This window comes from Uranotaenia lowii, chromosome 3 (genome assembly GCF_029784155.1).
Source record: "Uranotaenia lowii strain MFRU-FL chromosome 3, ASM2978415v1, whole genome shotgun sequence".
NCBI lineage: Eukaryota > Metazoa > Arthropoda > Insecta > Diptera > Culicidae > Uranotaenia > Uranotaenia lowii.
The window spans coordinates 15,345,103-15,368,127 of NC_073693.1; the positions used below are offsets into that span (position 1 = coordinate 15,345,103).

The following is a 23,025-nucleotide window of genomic DNA, read 5'->3' on the forward strand; positions in this document are numbered from 1 at the left end:
ACTAATTTAGGGTAGTCGAATCAAAATATGCAATATTTCTCTCAGCTTTCGTTATTGAAATGACTTTTGAAAATAAGTAAAAAGCATTTAAGAAATGTCTGCGCTTTTTTTACAAAAACTCAAGTTAGAAATATATCATTTTTTGAAAAAAGTTTTATATGAACTATCAACTTTCTTTAAGACTTCAAGTAATTTTGAGTTCTGCGGAAAAAGTTATAGAAGTTTTGTGTTTTTTAACATTTTCTCATTTATCAAATTTTTAAGAAGTTTTAATCCAAACTGAATTTTAAATATTTTTAAAGCATACATGTAATCATTTTGCAAGTTTCAACAAATATGTTGATCATTGCATCATGTTACATCATTTTCATCATAAGATTATTCCTTAATTGGATAAAATATGATAAACAGAATCAGAATATGATTTTTTCATGAAAATAGGTTTATTGGTTAATCAGTTATCAATGTTTGATTTCACTTTAAACTGATACATTTAAAACTCCTTACCACCAAAACTAAATAAACCTAACGTACTAAAAACTAAATGTACGCTAAAATTTACCAAATCAATCATTTAAAAAATAACCACCAAAATGCTGTTGCCTTGAGTCATCGATTAAATAAATGGTAATGGTGAAACGTGTTTATTAAAAAAAACTTCTGAAATGTTTCAAAAAACTTATCTCATTCATTTTCTTTTTTTTTTTAAAGATTTCTGAATAAATTTACCGAAATTTAAAGAACGGTTTTATTTTCAATTTTCTAATAAATTTTTAAAATTTAATAGTCTTACTTTTTAAATTTTAGAAATATGTTTAACAAATTTGTCTTTGTTTTTTAAATTCTGAATTTTCGTGTACTTGACATATAACTCCTTAAATTTAAATTTTCTATAAGAATAACATAGATTCAACCGTCAGTTTTTTTTTTCCAGGACCCAATATTTCAATCGAAAGTGACAAAAAACTCAGAGCGATTTTTTTTATAAAAAGGTTTTATCTCTGACTTTTATCACTGGCACTTTTCAAATAATAATAGGGGAGAGTGGGGTATCGTGGGCCATGGGGAAACGTGGGCCACTTTTAATATCTCAGATGTGTGTTGAGATAAAAATCTCAAACTAACTGTCATCGTCGTCGCTTTGTGTGAGTATATTTTTCTATACGTCGTTGACTGAAATTCGCATCATATACTTCTTTTATTTATCAAACTAAAAAAAGTTAGAAAAAATTACTTACATAATTAAAAAAACACCCGCTAATTTCATCGATGGGGAACCTAAAATGCATAACAAAAATATGCTCATACGCTTATGATCTTAGTTTTGTCATGATCTTTCACGTGGCAAAGGAATTTTTGATAAAACATCAATAAGTCACACAAACGCAACCAATTTGCAAATCATAGCTTGTGGGGAATCGTGGGCCACACATCTTAAATCACCTATATTTTTATGTTTTTATACACATTCAGAACTTAAAATACGTTTTTCCTATCTGCAAAGTTTTCAAAGTGCCAAATGAAGAGTTATGAAAAATATTTTGTCCATCCTTTATAAGAAATTTTGCCAAAACGTTCGCGAGCCAGGTTTTGGAATCTATGCGATCATACACAGCTCTCTTTTTTATTTCATCATCTGAAATTGCTTTAAAATAACGGAATGAATTAGGAAATCACATTTTTGGATCAACTCATAAACTTTGCATGTTATTTGGCCAATTTGGATTTGGTGGCCCACGATTTCCCACCATTTTTCAAAATCCAAAAAATATTGCTTTTTTTCAAACAGTCAGAATTTGGGGAAAACAACTTATTAAAAATTATAAAAAAATACCTTATGATACCTTGAAAATGTAGAAAACCATAGCATTTTTTATTTTCATTTTTTCTTTTTTAACAAAGAAGTTATGGAACAACGAAAAAAAGTGGCCCATGATTCCCCACTCTCCCATATATATATTCTTCTTTCTTCATATTAACCTTCCCATGCCGTTCGCAAAATATCCGTTTCTGGGAAATTTGAGTTGTAGTTTGAATTCGTTCTCCTGACTGTAAATGTTAACCGATTTTGATGATATTATATTCATTGTGTAGGTAATTTGTTCTTATTACTCAAAGTTTTAAAATAAAGTCGATATGTATTACCCAGTTATCAGAAACTGGTTCAAAAAGTAAAAAGTCCGAAAAATCAATTTTATTTTTAAAATGCTCATAACTTTTGACAGCTTTTCTGTATTTAAGTGTTTTATTGATGTTTGAAATCGTCAAGAATCCATCTTTCCGACAGTGTATAGATATGTTGGGGTCCAATGAAAGTTTTGACCGCTATCTCAGATCTTCCGGTAGAAAAAAAATCTAACTTAAAAAAACGATATTCAATTTTTGCTTTGCTTAGCTGTATTTCATTTCCCAATGAACCGATTTTCAAAACTCAAATTTCAATTTTTTGACGTTAAGTTGATCATTATTTTCATAGAACATACTTGGTCAGTCAAAATTCCAAGTTCTTCAGTATATTGGAATTAAGATAAGAAATTTTAAATGTGCGCTTCGGGTCATATTGACCCGAACGGCATGGGAAGGTTAATAAAACCATCAACCATTGAACAAATTCTCCTAAGTTCAAAATGGATTTTTCCAGTTATCGAAAATTCACATTTCAAATCGCGATTTAATATTTTTTGTTCAAATTCAAAATACCACAGCGGAATTTTTCAATCAACCCTTCAGTTGAGAATAAAGAAAAGAACTTAAACTAAGATGAATTAAAATTAACTATAATAACCATTGTCCTAACAAATTATCATGGTTAGTTTTGTAACTGATTGGACATTTATTTTAGAATTCAGAATGGTTTTAAACTCTGTGTTTTGGAAATGTTTATTTTAAAGTTGCTTCGAAATTCTTTTGAAACAAATTTCTACTTCAGAATAAGGAACATCATTTTGAAAAAAATATCAATGACTTACCGAAAATTTTAAACTTTCATTGTGATATGATTTGATAACATAGTTTTTTATCATTCTCTTTTTTAGCTTGTGTGGAAATTATAAGTGAGAAATTATGTTTATTTTTGGTATTGTTATCGTTTTTAGCTGAATTTGAATTTTGAAAGCCCCCCCCATAGACAGGTCCTTCGCACGGGCCTGTGTCATATCGATAAAAAGTGATATTTTTTTTAGTGGGAATATTTCAAGATTTATAGAGGTTTTTTGTTTAATTAATAAAAATTGTAAAATTGTAAAGTTTTTATCAATTTGAAATAAAAATTAAAAATAAAAACGTGGCAGACAAATAAGTTTTATTTTGTAAATTTGTCAAAAACGAACGGTTCAGCAGAAATATTGCCAAAATCTAATGTTGTCAAAATCAAACGGGGTAATTCCTTACCCATAAATTTTTTGAGCTCAAGACAATTTTTTTTATTTGATTTGATAGAAAATCAAAAACTTTCCTTTATTTATAGAATTTTGTAAATTGCAAAAATTTCAAGGATTATCAAAACAAACTTGAAAACATTTTTAATTTCAAAATTTTTAAAATTTGATCCTTTTATTTATATACCTACCATTTTTAAAATTTCCAAAATTTTCGAATTTCCTTCAAGTTATCTAATATCTGATATCTAACTAATATTTTTAAATTTTTTTTTCACTAAATTCTTCAGAAATTTGCAAAATATCCAAATTTTTTCGTATTCCAATATCAAATATAAATAAAAAATTAAAAATTTTCGAAAACTTCAAAATTCATAAGAGGTTTCAGAGATTTGAGAAACAGTTTTTGATTGATACAGTTAAAAGTAGTGAAATAATTGAGAATAAAGAGATTTGAATAAGGGACCTAAACGCATATAAGTTAATGCCTTTAAGGGGAGGGCAGGGGGTATAAAAGCTTGTTAAGCTTTGTGTATTTTGGATAGAAAATCTAATGAGAATATGTAAGGTAGGTAGGAGAAAAGGTCTGAATTGACAAAAAAAAAAGACATTACGTAATATTTGGCCCTCAATTTTAGGAAACTTAGAAAAAATATATATTTAGTTAAAAGATTAGAGAGCATTGACAGAATTTAGCCAATCGAAATAATTAAGAGAGTTGCTGGAATTCAGAAAATTGAAAGAATTTTGTGAATTGGGCTATTTTGAGAGAACTTAAGGAATCTCTTAATTCTCTGAAGTTTTTTTTAATTCTTCCGATTCTTTTTACTCTCTCATTTCTATCAACAGTTTCGGTACTTTTAGTTCTCAAAAAAAAAAAATTGGAAAATTGAATGGCTATGAATGCCCGACTCTCACTTCTCTAAATTCTTTCAATAGAGAGATTCGAGTGTAACTAGAGGTTTTTAAGAATCGAGAAATTAATAAAAACTGGGATGAACTGCCAAAATTTAGAGATTTCCAAATAAAATTAAAGAATTTAGACATCTGATATAAATATGAGAAATGACAAATTTGAACGAATTAAAATTATTAAGACACTTGAGAGAATTAAGAGACAAATATTTAGGGAAAGAATTGATAGAAATATGTATGTAAAACGGCAGAATTGAGAGAAATGGGAGCCTTGCGAAATTTAGAGATAAGAGAGAATTCATAGATTTAACTATAATTTTAAACTATAACTATAATCTTAAACTTCATGTCTGATTTGGTTTTTCTTTTCCTCTATCTGTCTGAAAGGTCTTAATTTAAACATTTTTATATTATTTCAACTTATCATAGATAAGCTTTTATTTGCATCTGTTTTTTTTATTTTAAGTCATAAGTCATGACACGGCTCTCGAGTTTTTTTTTCATAAACCGATCATCGCTGATTCATAAGCTTAAACCAGTTTTTTTTTATTTAACTTTTTTTTTTCAAATGTACAAAGACTATTTAGAGTAGAGTACATCTATTTTGAAAAGATTTTTTTTTAAACAAATTTTAAAGAACTTCCCTGAGATTCCCTGAGATATACTCAGTTCGAAACCAGATACGAAATTTTGATCGTTCTTGCATTCGCAAGTTGACCAAAGTTCAATTCCCACCAAAAGTCGAGCTCTAATTTCCTGACCACGGCGTCGGCGTAAAAGGAACACAACAAGGGTGTCGTTCATAGAAAGGGGTTTCATTAAGCAAATTTCATTAGGGTTAAATGATTATTTGGACATTATCGCTCCACCACTGACTGGATCGAAGCCCCACGATACAGTTATGCCAGGATGCGCAACAGCACTTATTGGCGTTGTTTGTTTTTGCGTCCCAAAAAGGGGGAGTCAGCTTACTAGAAATAAAATAAAAATAAAAACAACCGATCAGCCAATAAGGAGGACTGCGCAGTACCTTTGGAAGGTAAAAAAATGCTTAAGAAATTGAACCAATTTCCAGGCTAAAATGAGGTAGGTTTCTGGTTGTCACCGATTGCATTGTGCGATATTGTTGATCTAGTCCAGTGGTCCGTTATTTTCGCGTAATCAAGGTTGGTCCGAGTTTTGTTTACAAGTTGAGTAATCGCTACTGTCTCTGTTTAGCTTTATTTTTGTTTTTGGTAGGTACATATTGACATCTACAATGTTATTATTGATGGAACATATTCCGTTCGATTTTCTAGCAAAACAAAATCCAAATGATATCGAATCTTTGAGTATCAGCTACCATGAGAAAGAAAACCTAAAGATTAAATGAGACAGACCGAATATGGTCTTCAAAACGCCCATCTCCTAACGGACTTCTGATATAATTTGTCTTTCGAGAGATAAGAAATTTTTGCAATCGGTTGTGGATGATTCCCCGAATTGTTAAGCTCATTATCGGCCTCAAGTGATCCAATTCCATGAATGAATACAACTGCCCCAAACATGTGCACCGCCGTTCGACGCAGATTAACCGATAAGGAGCTCGATTTGGCACAAGTCTCGTACCATATCAGGAGGGCGCATCGACCGAAATGCAAACAAAACATTAGGTACCTCTACTTTTTCCCATATCATAATTGTGAAATCTAATCCACAGAAGAACCACCCAGGAGCAGCAGCAAAACTGCAACAGCACCGCAGTGGATTTCGCAGAACGGTCAAAGATATTGCACAACACCCGGGCATCGAGGCGCCATCTGGTGGGTGCCGAAATGACACTGCACCTTATCACCGACGAGTGCGCCATCTACCACCAACCGATGGGGGAGGATTTTTGCTTCGCACGTGAACCATTTTGGGGCTTTTTCTGGCCCGGAGGACAGGCGCTGACCAGGTGAGGTACCGTTTTAAGGGGGTTCATCCACACTTCACAGGTGAGTGAAGAAAGGCAGCTTTGAAGTGTTTTCTTTAGATTGGTATATGACAGGGTAGCCAGATAACTTTCTAAGACAATTTCCCTTGAAGTATTTTAAACTTTGAAATCTTTGCATATTTTTGGTTGGGAATAATAACTAGAACTACACGTTGACTTGAATTCCACACGACTGAAATGGATTTATTATTTCATTTATTGTGAAATGCTCGTCCCGCTTCTTAAATCAAGAGTGTGTCGTTGAGCTTCTAACAGTTCTAAGAAGTGTATTCGAAAAAAAATGCAACACTCTGTTTTGTTAATAACTTTTGAATGCATGGATGGAAAGCGATAAAATTTTCGGCGAAACTGCTTCTCAGTGAAATGTTCCCATGTGCAAATTTTTGTAACGTTCGGTATTGTGATTTCCGAAATAGAGTCCAACGAAGAAGTATTTTGACTCAAATTTTTGGGCATCACGTGCGCCATCTATAATGTATACTATAAACCCCCCTTTTTCCATATCATGGATATTTTTGATAAATTTTTCTGTTTCCTGAAGCTTGTTCTTCAAAATTATTTAAAATGTAAAATTTGTCTCCTTTGACAAAAAAACATCGTATTTGACTTTTTACCACTCCATCACAGTTTCCGTGTAATGACATGATTTCAGATCCAGCGGAAACAGAGAACAAGCTTTATAGGATCTGTTTGAGTGCTATGCAGGGAAAACGAACGCATTTGGAGGCAGTTTTCGTTGAGTATTTAGCCATTCATCGTGTCAATTGTTATGAAACAACGACTGGATTGCAGTTTCAACAGCCTCCCCCGTACTAGACATCAATTTTTTTTTTCAAATATTTCCCTTGTTTATCTCCGAAGTATCCAGGCAAGACTTATCAGTGAAAAGTTTTGGCTGGAAATCTGGAAACCTTCCAGGTACCCGCTAAAGAGTTCGTTTTGTTTTCCATTGTGAAATTTTTCAAAATTTCTTTCCGCTAGCGGTCCATCCATATTTTGCGTACGATTTGACCTTTTTTTTCTTTTTGCCTGGAATTTACTACATCGCACACAGAGGAAAACGATGTAAAAAGGTGATCAAAATTGTTTACGCCAAAACGGAGCGTTTTAGACCCATAGTGTCTTAGGGACATTTTACTTACATTTAAAACACTTTAAAATGAGCTTTTGATAAAAATGATTAAATCACCTAGCAGTGAGATAGAAAAAATATTTTTTGTATTTTTCATTTTAGAGCACTTATGTCTTTGGCAAGTTTTTAGATTGTAAAAAATGTAGCAATTTTGTTGAAGACGTCAACATCGTAGAAGCTAACCCAAAAAAGTTAGAATGGTTCAAAATAAAAAAATATTTTTTATCAAAATTTTCAGTATTCTAACGATATCTTTTCAGGCCAAGCTTATTCAAGCAAGATATGTTTGAAAGAGTTTTGAGTCACTTAAAATCAAACAGCTTTGTGGAACACACTTAATAAAAATATTCAGACTGAAACGAGTTAGATTGGAAAAACTAACAAAAAATAGCTGTTTTCGAACACCTGTATCTTTCTAGTTCGGTTGAGTTCGGTTCATTTTTTGGTTGCATTTGAATCAGGCAGGTTTCAACGTTATAAAAACATGGAGTTTATAACGTTAAGTTGTTTATTTTGTTGCTTTATAAATGATTTAAGTTAACTACTTTCAAGGAATCTAGAGGACAAATTCCAAGTTTATTTATAATTAAACTGACAATTAGCAACCGTTTTTATTTTGGTGAAACTTTAGCCAAATCATTCTATCGCTCGCGTATGACGTTTTGAAGCCTTCATTGACGAACCTTACTATCTACCTTTTCGCTTAGAATCGGTGAATTATTTCCAATTTAGGTTCAAATGAAAGGGGAAAGTCCCAGCTTTCGAATGGTGCAAAAATTAGCGATGTTAATTTTGCAAAAATATATTTTCTCCCAGAGACACCGTGGCGGGGTAAGTGAAGACCAGCCTGCAGTCCATAACAATTAACGAGATAACTTTTCTCTCTTTGCACCTATCAAACTCATTAATAAACAACATTTTTTGCATCCCATTGAACCTAAAATCATAAATTTTAAAGTTGAAATAACGAGTGAATTCGATATAAAGGCAAAACTTTGTTTTGTGGATAAATTTCGCACTCATGAATGAAAATTAATGAAATTTTCAGGAAAATTACGTTGCAATGGAATGTTTACATGTGCAAAATTTGATTTCGATCCGTCCAGTGGTTTTAAAGATAGCATCCAATCAATATGTTCATAGACCAACATTTTTGAGCAGAAACGTGAAAATCTCAGGAGAGTTCTTTGGAGAGACCCCAAAAAAGCTGGAAATCAACTATTTAGATGGCACACGTTCGGCCCAATAATAAAAATCGATGCACTTATTCTCTAAACCCCATCTTAAAAACCACTTGACAGATCATTACCAAATTTTACGCATGTAAACATAACATGCTTTGTAGTTTCACTAAAAATTTCATCAATTTCCATCCATGCATTTAAAAGTTATACACAAAACAAAGTTTTTTTTTCGAATACACTCCTTATACAAAAAACCGTCTATACTTATCCCGGTGTACCTTACTGTGTGGGGCACTAATACAGACATGAGTCAGCTCGAATACTCAGCCCTCTAGAGAGGCAATCAGTCCTTCTCAGCAGCCAGTCGTCGCGCAACAGCTCAGCGGTTAAGCTGGTATTTGGGTCCGATGGTGCTATACGATTGGTGGGTGATTTCCTGAGTAAGATACGGCTGCACACTTACATCAAAAGAACACACATAATGTTTGAGGCCGGATTTTAGCAAAATTTTGCTTAAATTTGACCAGCTTTCAATTTAATTTTAGCAAACGAGAAAAACTAACTTAGCAGCCGCAATTTCTACTGAAATTTTTACCAAAAACCGGAAGAAAAAATCACCCCGGATCTGAAATTTCTAAAAAAAAACCTATTGTGTTCGCCGGTAGCTGTCACCTAATAGAAAAAAAACAAAAAGTTTTAAATTTTAAAAATCCAAAAATTTGTACATGTTATGATCGATTCTTACATGTACGCTTCCGGTGTTGATTTGATTTTCGTAGTTGAATTAATAAGCAGAGGTACCATAAAAATCGAATTTCCGTCTCCCAACTGGAATATTTTTGCTAACGGAACTAACAGCAAATTTTTGCTAAGTGGGACCCCGAAAATTTTGTAGGGTTAGTTGCCCAACTTTGGACCCTTTAAGACTCTTTTTAGAAAAATCCATTCGTAGTTAATGGTCTCATCTGCAAGTTTCAATGAAAACTTAATCCTTGATTTTGCCGTTTTTGATAGATTTTCAAAGATATGGAGGATCAAAATTTCCTACTTTGAACCTTCTGTTCCTGTTTTGGTACTGGACTTGTACCATTAATTGGACCTTGATCTAAAAAGCCAGTAAAAAAGTTAGATTTTACGAAAAACTATCAAAAATCTAATTATCTTATTTTAAATAAAATACACCATGAACTAATATAAGGAATTTTGACCGATTCTAATAAAAACCCTAATTTCTGTTATGATTATCTCAAACTTTTTTCTCATTAGCACATTTCTAAGCAGCATAATAGTTAGAAGGTTTTTTTTTGTTTACTTTTAGCTTATTTACCAAAAGCTGACAAAAAATGTTGGAAATGCTCATTATAGGTTCTCAATTAAGCCCTCATGAAAATTTTCACCCAATTGAATGGTTAGTATTGAAAAAAATGATGTCTGGTCTAAAAATGGTACATCATGGCCGACCCTTTACCTATTTTCCGTGTTTTCCTATGATTGTCTATTATGTTAGGAAAAAAATAGTATAGTTCATGTTCATCACAGAAATGGTAGTTTTCCTTTAAAATTAGGCATATCCTGTTAAATAATGTGATTTATTCATAATCTCTCTGATTTCTCGAAATGCTTCCTACTAATTGAGATGTTTGTTTTACCCCCTAAAGTATTTATTTTAAATGTTGAAAATTTTATTAGAATTACTTTCCATGGCGAATAGTGGTATGATAGGATAAAGAAAGAATAAGAGTTCATTATTTGCCCAAGAGTGTCTAGAATCTATGCAAACGAAATGAGTTATTTCCGATTTTAGGCTTTAGGTCCAAAGTAGGAACACTCACCATATATACTACAAATTTAAGATTTAATGAAGGTTTATTGGGTCGACTCACGAGTCACGATGACGTATGTTCCCTTTTGTGGTGACAGTTCGCACGTCCTGTTTACAAAATTTTACGAACGAGAAATGGAGTGCGGCGAAATTTTTCGTGTAGCTGCACGGTCAAGAAATTTAACTCAACACTCAGTTTGAGGATAGCAAAAAACCAAGTCCCGTTTTGTGAATTAAATTTAGCGCATTTTTTTTGGTTTTTAACGGTTATCTCTCCGGAAATGAACAGAAAGTTGAACATTCTTAAAAATTTCGAAAAGGAGGTTTGTTTTTAAAATGTTTCAATATGTTTTAAAAACCCATTTTTTAACACATTTCTTCTGAACCAACCAACTTTGCATTGAATATTCTGGGGCAGCGCTTTTACTTGAAACAAAAAATCCCATCGAGTAGCCAAATGTGGAAGCTTCTAAAGAAAGAATTTGAATGTTCCGAATCGATTGACTTGAAGTTTCTTGTGTTATTTTGACTGGAAACTTGTAACAAATACACATACTTGTATGACAACACTAAATACTAAGGAACAGAAGAACTCAATGTAGGAAAATTCTTCTGTAAACATACTGAAAAAAGGCTGAACTGGCTATTTTCAAAGAATAAAAATAACGTCGGATAGTTTAACTTTTAAGTTTAAATCCATTTATTTCAATGTTCCTGCTTCCAGCTGGATTAACGCACAAAATGATTGATTTTTCATTATTTGATACTAAAAACATTCAATTTCTTAACAGCTAATTTCCTTTTTAAATTTATTTTTATCTCAAAATTCAGCTGAGAACTATTGCTAAAAACGTGTGAATGAGAATTTATTAGGACCCAAATGTTTGCTTTGTTTCCTCAGCGTGTAGAATTGGAAAATAACGAATCAAAACAGGAATCGCGAAGTGTCAAAGACAGTGAGGCCAGGCAGTGCGTGAATCGACCTATAAAGATAACACCCATAGAAGAGGTTGCAAAAATCCAATTCCTATTTAGCCGGAAATGCGCTGAAAACACAGACTCGAGCTCCCAAGCAAAATTATGCTTTAACCACTACATTCAAGCGAAACCAGAAAAACATTTCATGGGATTTTCATTCTATTGGATAATTCATCTAAAAAAAATATAGTGAGAATCGAACTCACTGCAACATCTAATCTCGGCATGCCAGTCCGATATCTTACCATGTGCACCATCTGTGTCGGTTAGCAAATGAAAGTTTATTATCATAGTCCTTCTTCACACTCACTGCATTGGCCGTTGTTTTTTTAATTCTCCTTTGTCTTTGATGGGAATGGGAAATTAGAAACTGTTTTCTACTGCCAGCCGGTTTACATACTTACGCACATCTCATCTTAGCTGGTGGTTTTTTGCCGTTGGTTGGAAACCAAGATTTTTTTTTCTAATGCCGGTTTACAAACAGCGCTCGCTACATTATTCGACAATATTCTTGCTTGTTGATTGTTTCCATCTTGTTTTGTCTTGTGATAGGATGTAGGATATCTATGTTTTATTTGGTTTCTTTTAGACATATGCAATGTGTTTGCACTGGGAGGACAATGCTCCGATGAGAAAGCTTGTTAGTGCCGATCCGGCGTAGAATCTTATGCCTATTTTTCAACCACCAAGGAAGTTCATTATTGAAGTCTGATTTGTGGGTTTGTAAATTATGTATATTGTATCTTTTTGTGCTTTGTACAGAACTGCATGTTGTCTTCTAAGAAATTATTCTCTGACATTGAACCTTTATTTAAACGAATTTATTATGATTTTCCACCATTTCTTCATATTTTTTTATTTGAAGGCTTTTGAGGGTCGTCTTAAGGTTATACAATTTCAGTAAAATTTCGTATTTTAATTCAACGATAATTAGGGAGTGGGAGTTGCAAAATTTGGGCTTTGAAAAGCTCCATATAGCAAAAGGTCACCCATAAAGTGTCATAAAGTATATGGAATATCACGTCGTCATTTATTGGAAGAATAAATTCTGCATTCGTGCACTGTTCAATTCATTTTATATTTTGATTGTTTTTTTTTTTTTCATTGCTGAATATACATTTAAATAGTAAAGAAGATTAAAATTGCCTAATTTCCTGACTCCTGGGATTAGAAAAATGGTCGGAAAATGAATGCGTGCATCAAAAACTGTACTGGGTCACTTGAAAGTGGAACTACATTTCTTGTATTAAATTTTTATTTTATAAATATCAACAACGAATCCGCGTGAAGATTTAAAAAATAACTGACTGAACAATACATAAGTTTCTCGTAACCGATTTTTGTTTTAAATAAACTTTTATCGTGCCTTCCTCCAGATACATACTCGATAACGCTGCAGACAATTTCGCCGGACGGCGCGTTCTGGACGTCGGCTGTGGCTGCGGAGCATCTTCGATAGCGGCCTGGCTAGCCGGAGCACAACACATCACCGCAAACGACATTGACGCAAGTAAGTTCTGTTACCGAAATGGCCTTCAGCGTCATTTATCGTTCCGCCAAAATCGCACAAGCAAGCAACGGTTCAGAATTTTGAAGGAGTGATAAATGCAACTGAACTGGAAAAATTGCCAATACCGTTCAATGGTCTTTCTCTCTCTCTCGTCATCATTTGTGTGATTCATTCAGCTGCCCTGCAAGCAACGCTACTCAATGCGGAACTCAATGGCATTGTTGGGGGAACTTCCATCGACGGTCGCAGTTTTGAGGTCGATGGTTCCAACTGGATTGGACGGTCCTGCGACGATTACGACGTCTTACTGATAGGAGATTTGTTCTACGATGTGGAGATTGCCGACATCTTACTGCCTTGGCTATCACGTTTGGTTACCCAAGAGGGAAAGCAGGTAACTATTGAAAAACAAATTCTAACTTCATCAATGTTAACGCACATCTGTTTGTAGGTGTTCATCGGAGATCCGGGACGCCATGGGCTAACGAACACGCTTCGCCAGAACTGTATGATTCAATTAGCACGTTACGAGCTGCCGCCCAATGTTTGCCTCGAGAATAACGGATTTTCACACGCCGCCGTATGGAAGTTGACTGGCAATGTTGTATAGTTGTTAGATAATACGGAATCAGCCAAGTATTTGTCGTTGATTGGAAAAAGTAGATTCAAAGATTTATATTCCAAGCTTTGTTGGAGCCTGATTAACGTTTTATATTACCGAGAGTCATTGGGGTCAATCGAATCAAATTTATAAGTTTACGATATACGTTAAGATTGCCCAAGGATAGTTTTAATTTATGTTACATAATTAAACTTATTGTTATAAAACAGGAACTAGTAAATAAGAAGATCTTTTTCGAAACAAAATTTTTTTTTAAAGAAACATGTTGGTTTTGTTTTCAAAGCTGTGTAATTTTCTACACCTACATGTGCAAAGACAATCATTAAAATACATACAGTTGCGTTCAAAAAAGAATGAAATTGCGTGAAGCTGCGCATTCTCTCTCAACTTTAACAAGCTGCCATTTCCCACTCGGTTGATTTTTTCTTCATGAAATTTTCACACAATTTAGTTCAACTATCCAACTAATGATCTACAAAATTTGAAGTCTTTACAAAAAATGGAAATAAAGATGTAGCTATTCCCTTTTAAAATTGAAATTTGGAATTGCTTAATAAATTTCCTGTATCTTTGACAATTTTCATTGAAAAATCTGAAAATTCCGTTCAAAGATGTAAACAATGTTTGATCTCGTACCTGACCAAGTTTCATCCAAATTGATCTACTCGATCAAAAATGGTGCCGGTTCGAAAATGAGGTTCATAAAGTTTTCCTAATATTCCTCAAGATTCCAATTTCAGCCTCAATTGTATTTCGTGTTTCTCATTCTTCTGAATCCAAAACTGCATATCCAAAATTTTTTTGACAAATTACTCAACACCTCAAATTTCTCATTTTTCCTAGGTGCAAATAATATAAGAGATGATTTTGAATAATTTGGGTGCCCTAAATCCAAATATGAAATTAGGTTTTTGTCTAAGAGCTTTGTTTTTGAAATCACTCCAACTTGGTGAAAATCATTTCAATTTCTTTTTTGACTTTTTTGACAAATTATAAAACATAATGTGGTATCCTGAATGAGCATGCATTCAGCAACTGGGTACTGGCAGTATCGAAGTGAACGTGAAGGTGGTTAGTCGGCTTCGGCTGAGCTCAGTAGCTGCTCAGTGAAAATACGACACAAAACAAAAAATTTTAAACAGGCTTCAAATCAATTATCCACTTTCCGCTAGATCGTTACTTATTTTGGATTCCGCGAAAAAAGTTATAGCAGTCTTCTATTTGTTCACTTTACTCAATTTAAATCAAATTTAATTTAAGATATTTTTATGCGAAAAACAATGGAAGGTTTAAACTAATTGGTAAAATTAAATAATATCTTTTCTATTTAAAATTTCTTCACTAGAGTCGGATATGCTTGTAATGATTTATTCTAAATTTATAAAAACTGTAGAATTAAGCTTGTTTAAACCATGCATCATCATTTTTATTCCCAAATAAATTAAAATATAATAAACAAATAAGCAATCAGTTTTTTTGCATGGAGATTTGTTAGAGCATCAGTTCTCAATGATTGATTTCACAGACTGATTCATTTTTAAACTTATAAACTCCATATCATCAATACTAGAAACGTATCTTTTTTCATGCCTATTTTCTTTTAATATTTAAAAAAAGTAACCGAATTTTATAATTTTTTATTTTAAATTTTCACATGAATTTACGATTTTCATAGTCCAACATTTTTAAAATCTTTTACATTAATGTTAATATGTTACTCATTATTTTTTAATTCGGAATTTTTATGTTCTGAAAACATAATAAGCCTAGTAATTTAAATTTTTAAAATGAAAAACAAAGTTTATACATTTAGTTCTTTCAAAAACCAAGTATTTCAATTGACGGCTACAAAATATTCAGAGCTTGAATTACTATAACTACAAAACTTGTGCTTAAAAATTTATAAAGGTTTTACTTATTTTTATTCCTTTGAATAATCTTTTTTTATCGTTAATGATTTTTTAATTAATAAAAAGAATCGAAACCATTCCAACCTGTACTTTGTCAATATAAGCTTTCAATGATGAACTGAACATGTTGTTTTATAAATACATATATGTAGTAATTATCGTGAACTTCAGAAATGAACTTTTTCAGTCTTTTAGGTTGATAACTGAACAAATAAAAAAATCATGTTATCTCTGATTTTGACCACTGGTACTCTTAAAGTAAAATTGATATTCATCATTTTATCAAAATTAATTTAATCATAAAGTAGGTATGTGTTTTTGAACTTGGATTTAAAATGGATTTATTTCATTATCAAGATTTCACAATTCCAATAGCGATTCAATATTTCTTCAAATTTAAAATATTACAGCGCAATTTTTCAATCGAGCCTTCAATTGAAAATGAAAAAAAGGAATGTTAATCTCGACGATTAATAAACAACAATTATTATAGTTTCGCTGAACAATTTCAAATCATGATTATTTTCTTCCCTGATCTGAAATTTATTTTAGAACTAGCTGACACGGTGTGCTTTGCTACACCTTCCAAAATTTATTGAAATTTGTGGTTCCTAGTTATTCAACTTTTTATTTTTTAGCTCAATATTCTAAATTCAATTTAAAAATTATTTAAATGTTTTATCGAAATAAATTTGAACCTTTTTAATTAAAAAACTTAATAATTTTTTAAATCCGTGTTTTAATCCTTTTTATGACTCTGGATCTCTCTGCTTCATAAGTATTGGTATTCGGACGAGAGCCGTAGAACGAACTACTCTGCTTGGCAGTTAGAACAGGATTAAATTTATTTCAAATTGCATTCTTATGACTAACTTATAATCGCTTACTATGATCTAGACGTAATTCAACATCCACGTGTTTCAACACTCCTCCTCGTCTAGATCTCCGATGATTCCAATTCGTTCACGCAGGAACTTGATTCGCTGGTGCTGCAACGGCTTCGTCAGAATATCTGCTTGCATGTTTTCCGTCGGACAGTACCGCATGTTGATAAAACCTTTTTCATGAAGATCTCGGACGTAGAAGTATTTCGTCTCGATATGCTTGCTCCGCTTTTCGATCCGATCACCTTCGACGAGCTTGATAGCACTTTGATTGTCCTCGAAGATGGGGATTGGCGTGGACGTATCTTCTCCAAAATCGGTTAAAAGCTTCTTCACCCAAGTTAGCTCTTGACAACCTTCGGTGAGTGCGATGAATTCCGCTTCGGTGGTAGATAGGGACACACAAGTCTGTCGGCGAGATCCCCAGCTAACGACACCTCCTCCGAATCGTATCAAGAAACCAGAATTGGATTTCCGGTCACGATGATTACCAGCCCAATCAGCATCAGCATACATTTCCAGACCGGCTTGAGTGGCTCCTAGATGTAGGCGATGTGAACTGGTTCCAATCAGGTAACGTAAAACCCGTTTCGCTTCTTGCCAATCTCGCTGTGTCGGACGACTTGACTTCTGAGCTAAAATGGACACGCTGGCTGACACATCAGGGCGAGAGTGAACGGACACGTACAGTAGACCTCCGATGAGACTGAGGAAGTTTCTGTTGTTCGGAAGTCGATCGTCCTCCTCCTCCTCCTTCTGCTGTAGGTGTGTAGGGTCCAAAGGAATTTTTGATGGTTTCGCGTTTTCTAATCCGAACCTTGCTGCGAGTTTCCGGATGTACTTCTGCTGGCACAACGAGTAGCTTCCATTTTCTCGTCGTATGTCGATTCCCAGAAAATGTTTGACATCTCCAAGATTCGTCATCGCAAAATTCTTTTCCAACACGGCAAAAATTTGTTGGAACTCCTTCTTCGTTTGTGTGGCAATTAGGACGTCGTCTACATAAATGATGATGTAGGCGAAACAATTGCCCCGCTTTCGAGTATACAGGCATGGATCAGCTTCGGACGACTTGAACCCCATATCTCGAAAAACGCCGTCTATTCGTTGGTTCCATACACGGGCCGACTGTTTCAACCCGTAAAGACTCTTCTTGAGTAGGCAGACAATCCAAATTAGTTGTGATGAGTTTTCGCAACAATCCAACTTTCCGGGTTAATCCGGAATCTTCAAATGCTGCTTCCAGGCGTGACCACGTTTCTCGAGCGGTTCGCACGTCCCTCACATGCACGTAATTAACGGGATCGAGCAGGAGAATAATTTTCCCACGTGCTCGTCTATCCTTATCTGCAACTTCAAGATCGTCTGCGTCGTCGAGGAATCCGTCATCAAACAACGACGGAATATACGCCGGAGCAAAATGGACTGGCGGAGAGGTTGAATCGAACCATCGTGGAACGGGCGAAGTGTATGCTTTTCGAGTCAAATCTACCGAAGAGATTCTGGGCTGAGGCTACCGGAACAGCAGTTTATTTGATCAATCGCTCTCCTACGAAAGGTCACGGATCAACGCCAGAGGAAATGTTCAGCGGCAAGAAACCACATCTAGGTCACGTGCGAGTGTTTGGGTCGCCGGTGATGGTCCATGTTCCCAAACAGAAACGCCGGAAGTGGGATCGGAAAGCTGTGGAGTGCATTCTCACTGGATTCGACGAAGACACGAAGGCCTACCGACTGTGGAATCCGGAGTCGAGGAAAATTGTTTTTTCTCGAGACGTTACTTTCATCAGTGAGAAACCCAAGGATCCAGCCAGCGAAGCACGCCGCCCCAAGTTGGTACCGTTAAACTTGAGTGGCGATGTGCAAATCGATGGGACCAAGGTTGAAGGTAACGACGCCGATGGTGAGCCGAACGATGTACCTCCCATGGACGAGGTCAGCGACGATAGTTTTGTTGAAGCAGAAGACAGCCAAGAAAACTTCCCATCCAGTGACGTGACAACCTCTGCGCTCCCCACGCAAACAGTTTCAAATCCGCCCGTGTCACAGGCGTTGAGGCGAAGCGGAAGGGAGCGCGCAATTCCAGGCAAGTTAAAAGATTTTCTTGTTCCGAGCAAATATTTGTCCTCCAATCGTTTTACAGCAACCGAGGGAAGTGGTACAACCAACCAAACGATGTCGGTATCCAAACCAGTGGCGAACCATGCTGAGCTGGGACTGGTCGCGAGGCGCACAGCGGATAGTGCTGATCCACGCACACCAACCGAAGCGTGGGCCGGACCGGATGCTGCCTTGTGGAGAGACGCGATGGACGAACGGTAACCTATTGGTATTCGGACGAGAGCCGTAGAACGAACTACTCTGCTTGGCAGTTAGAACAGGATTAAATTTATTTCAAATTGCATTCTTATGACTAACTTATAATCGCTTACTATGATCTAGACGTAATTCAACATCCACGTGTTTCAACAATAAGTTTATAATTTATGCCAAAATATTTTTTTTATATATGGAACTTCGCTGTCCCTTTTTAATATGGAGTGGGTCTCAAACTTTCATAGAACATTTTATGAATCAAAATAACGTCAAGGGACATTTATTTCACCTACTTGTTCTCGAATTATTATCCAAATTGTGAGAGTGACCCCCTTGCCCATTCCTATATCCCTAATGGAAGAAAGGGGGGTTTCATAACATAAAAAAAAACACTACATCCTCCTCCTTAAATTTCTGATACTTTTCGGACCAATACTTCTCTTTTAAAAGAAACTGAGGCCAATTTAGTGGATACAGCTGTTTCGAAATTAACAAATTTGATTATTTTTGAGCCACTTTTTGAGCGTTTCTAATGGAATTTCAGTTGGCAAAATCTGGCAATAAAGAAGTAAAACCATGAGGAGATTGAACTTAAAGTATAACAGGTTAGTATAGATCGTAGGTTGCGAAGGGTTCATAAAAAATTACTCTTTTTAGGCTTTTGAAAACAGTGAAAACCATAGTTTTCGTTTTGAAAATTGTTGTTTTTATTCCACAGGAGCAGAATTTTCACAAATCATCATATTTTATACAAAATAACCAGCAAATACATACCTTAATATACTCGAGACCTTGCCATGAGTAGACGTGGTACAGGATTCAAACGCTGGAATTTGTTTAAAATAGGGTATTTCATAAGTTTTGTCGTTCATCAGAAATCATCTGTCTCATAGTCTCGGAACTGGATATACAGCTTACGAGCTGTGGATCTAGCAAAAACTTGTTGTTTGAGGTTAGGTTTGAATGACTTATTAAGAGGCAACATTTCCAGCTTATCGGAGAAAATTTTTTTTTCGGAAATTTCAGCGATCTACCCTAAGTTTTCGCTTATTGAAAATTGAAAATGCTGGTATGAGACTTGACTTCCTTGATGACCCTTAGCCGAAGTTGCCGATCATATGCTTCACTCAATGGTTGATTTGAATTTTGTGGACATTTTTGACAGTATTTGCATACTTTTCCACCACTCACACACAGTAATTCTTCTAATAATCAACGGTTTTGTCAGCTACAGTGAGCGAAATAAGAATAGCACCACTATGTGTTTTGCTTGTTAAAATATGAATGATTGAAAATTACGAAAATTTTCTTCCACAGATTGTTCTGAATTGCTTAACGGATAAATCAAGCATAAGTTTACTTTTTTTGGACGTAGCAATTGGCGTTGAGGACCAAAAATGTGGAAAAGGGGTGCGAAATAAGAATAGAACCACTTGAGTTTTTCGAACAAAAACTAAATTAGTTTTAAAAATTTACTGTGTAAAAGTGAATAATAATGCTTCTACGAGTTATTTGAATAGATAACTGCATTTTAGGAGTTTTCCAGAATTCCAAAGGTTTTCAAAGGTTTAAAAATGGGGATTTTAAGAGATGCTCATCTAGCGTTAAAGAATTAGATATTTGAGCTATAAAACTTTATCAAACTGCTTGATTTCTTCATTAACATTCATAAGTATGATGCAAAAAGATGAAACATAGATTTGAGGCTGAGTTTGAATCCAAAAAGCAGGTCGGAATTCAAAAATACTAATGTTTTTTAATAATCAAACACTATTTCTCTAGTTTTAAGTCATAGATGGCAGCACTATCTTGCCATTAAACCAAATTCATGCCCATTTTCGAATGTCCGGGATTAATTAGGGAGTGCTGGATGATTTTGGTCAAGAAATAAATACATGTACCGTGTAAACGCTTTGGAAATTCTAAGATCACTAAATCCAAAAAAATAGAATTGCATCAAGGTCATTAAAAGTGAATTTTTTGGACCGATTATCAAAATAAAGTTATACTTTGGGATGCAGCTTGATGAACCAGACGGCTAGCAGTATTATTGGTATGATTTGCAATTGAATTGGAAGTTGAGAAGAGCAGCAATTTTGGCGGTTGTACATTTTTGTGCTGGTGATTCTTTTGCAAATCCGGAAAAGCTTTCTGAAGTGTGAACTTCCACAAAACTGTAATGGAAAAATACCTCAAAATGATGAATATGGGCCTAAATAAACCTGGAAAATCAATATTGAGACAAAATTTGGTGTTAACTGCAAGATAGTGCTGCCATCTACGACTTGAAACTGGAAAAAAGTGTGGTTTACTGAACAAAATCAAAGTTTTTGATTTCCAACCTATTATTTCTGATTAAAAATAAATCCCGAATGTTTCTTTCATCATTTCACGTCATTTTAATGAAGAAAGTTAGTAATTTGATAAAGATTTATAGCTCAAATATTTAATTCCTTAACGCTAGAGGAGCACCTTTTAAAACCCCCCTTTTAAAACCTTTGAAATCCTTTGGAATTCTGGAAAACTTCTAAAATGTAGTTATCTATTCAAATAACTCGTAGAAGCATTATTATTCACTTTTACACAGTAAATTTTTGAAAATAATCTTGTTTTCTTTAGAAAAACTCAAGTGGTTCTATTCTTATTTCACACCCCTTTTCCACATTTTTGGTCCTCAACGCCAATTGCTACGTCCAAAAAAAGTAAACTTATGCTTGATTTATCCGTTAAGCAATTCAGAACAATCTGTGGAAGAAAATTTTCGTAATTTTCAATCATTCATATTTTAACAAGCAAAACACATAGTGGTGCTATTCTTATTTCGCTCACTGTATCAATTTGATAATGATGGATTTTGAATGAAACTGTGCAAAATTTTTTTTTCCTTTTTCTCTTGCATCGTAAATATCTCCAAAACGCGTGAATTTTAAATTTTGAAAAAAAAGGTCGGATAGTACTTTTTACAGGCAACAAAATGCTGTCAAAATTTTGAATGTCCTATTACTAGTAAACGAGCTATTAGCAAAAGAAAGTGTCCCATTTCTAAAAGAACTAAGCTTTATGGCTCCCTTCTCTATAAGTTCTCGAGATATTCAAAAAATGGATGACCTTCTCTCCACTTTATATATAAGATAAGGGGGCCTCAAATCACCGAAGAAACATTGCCCGTACACAAATATGTTCCCATGCAAATTTGGTTCCATTTTCTCGATTAGTTATTATCTTCCCACTTTTTATCGTACCACTGAATGGAGGGATGAGTGTTAAACTACCGGAAAAACATTTCTTGTGCTCGAATATCTTCTCATGCCAAATTTTGTTTCGTTTGCTTTATTAGTTGTCTTTAAATTAGTTGCTATAAAATTAGTATCGGAGCCCCTCTTCCAACCTATCTTCTACTTGGAAAGTGGGGATCAAGATCAAACATTCCGTGTATTTAAACACACTTCCATGCTAAATTCTGTTCCATTTGCTCGATTGTATGATTGGTCCCAAGTTATTTTTGGTTCCATCTGTTAAATAAGTTCTTGATTTATGCAAAACAATCGTATGAACCGTCTTCCCTAACTGTATTCCCAATTGAAGGAGAAAGAAGTCTCAAAAAAGGAAGTAACCATTTTATGTATCCAAATGCTTTCCCATGCCAAAGTTGTTTCCATTTGCTCGATTAGTTCTCGAGTTAAGCGAAAAACTATAAAGAACCCTCCCTCCCCCTCCTCATCTCCTTCCAATCACCCCACTGCAAGGAGGCAGTAGTACCAAATATTCACAGAAACATTCTTTGTGCTCAAATTCCCTCCCAATCCAAATTTCGTTCCATTTGCAGGGTAAATTCCCGTGTGATGAAACAAATTGTATGGGAGCACCCTCCACTCTTAAGATTTTCCGACTGTAAGAACAAAGCTTTCTCAAACTACCATAGACACATTTCTCGTAATCAAATACCTTCCCACGTCAAGTTTGGTTCCATTTGCTTGATTAGTTTTCCAGTTATACTGGAAATTGTAAAGGAGCTCCCTCCCCACTTTTTGTTTCATCACTGGAAAGAGGGAGGGGTACCAAATATTCATTGAACTATTAATCGTACCCAAAAACCCTTCCAAGCCAAATTTGGTTTCATTTGCTCGAATAGTTTTCAAGTTATGCATAAAAAGGTATGAAGGCCCCCCCCTTTCTTGTATTCCACTACCCTCCCATGCCAAATTAGGTTCCATTAGCTTGATTAGTTCTCGAGTTATATAAAAAATTGTAAGATAGGCCTCCTCCCCCCTTTCTATCTCCCCACTCGAAGGAGGGAGGGGTATCAAATATTTTTAGAAACATTTCTCGTACCCAAGTTCCCATCCATGCCAAGTTTGGTTTGATTTGCTTGATCAGTTCTCGTGTTATGAAGACTTATT

The 23,025-nt window shown here is 34.5% G+C and overlaps 1 protein-coding gene across 1 annotated transcript in view; it reads left to right on the plus strand.

Moving 5' to 3' along the window:
- The window catches only part of LOC129750601 (electron transfer flavoprotein beta subunit lysine methyltransferase-like), a 324,916-nt gene extending 309,781 nt beyond the window's left edge, over positions 1-15,135 (plus strand). Inside the window, exons 2-5 of the mRNA XM_055745567.1 lie at positions 5,992-6,228; positions 12,760-12,893; positions 13,070-13,287; positions 13,345-15,135. Of these exons, the coding sequence (XP_055601542.1) occupies positions 6,107-6,228; positions 12,760-12,893; positions 13,070-13,287; positions 13,345-13,503 (633 nt within the window). The 5' untranslated portion in view covers positions 5,992-6,106 and the 3' untranslated portion in view covers positions 13,504-15,135. The remainder of the gene's footprint in view (positions 1-5,991; positions 6,229-12,759; positions 12,894-13,069; positions 13,288-13,344) is intronic.
- The last annotated feature ends 7,890 nt before the right edge of the window (positions 15,136-23,025 follow it).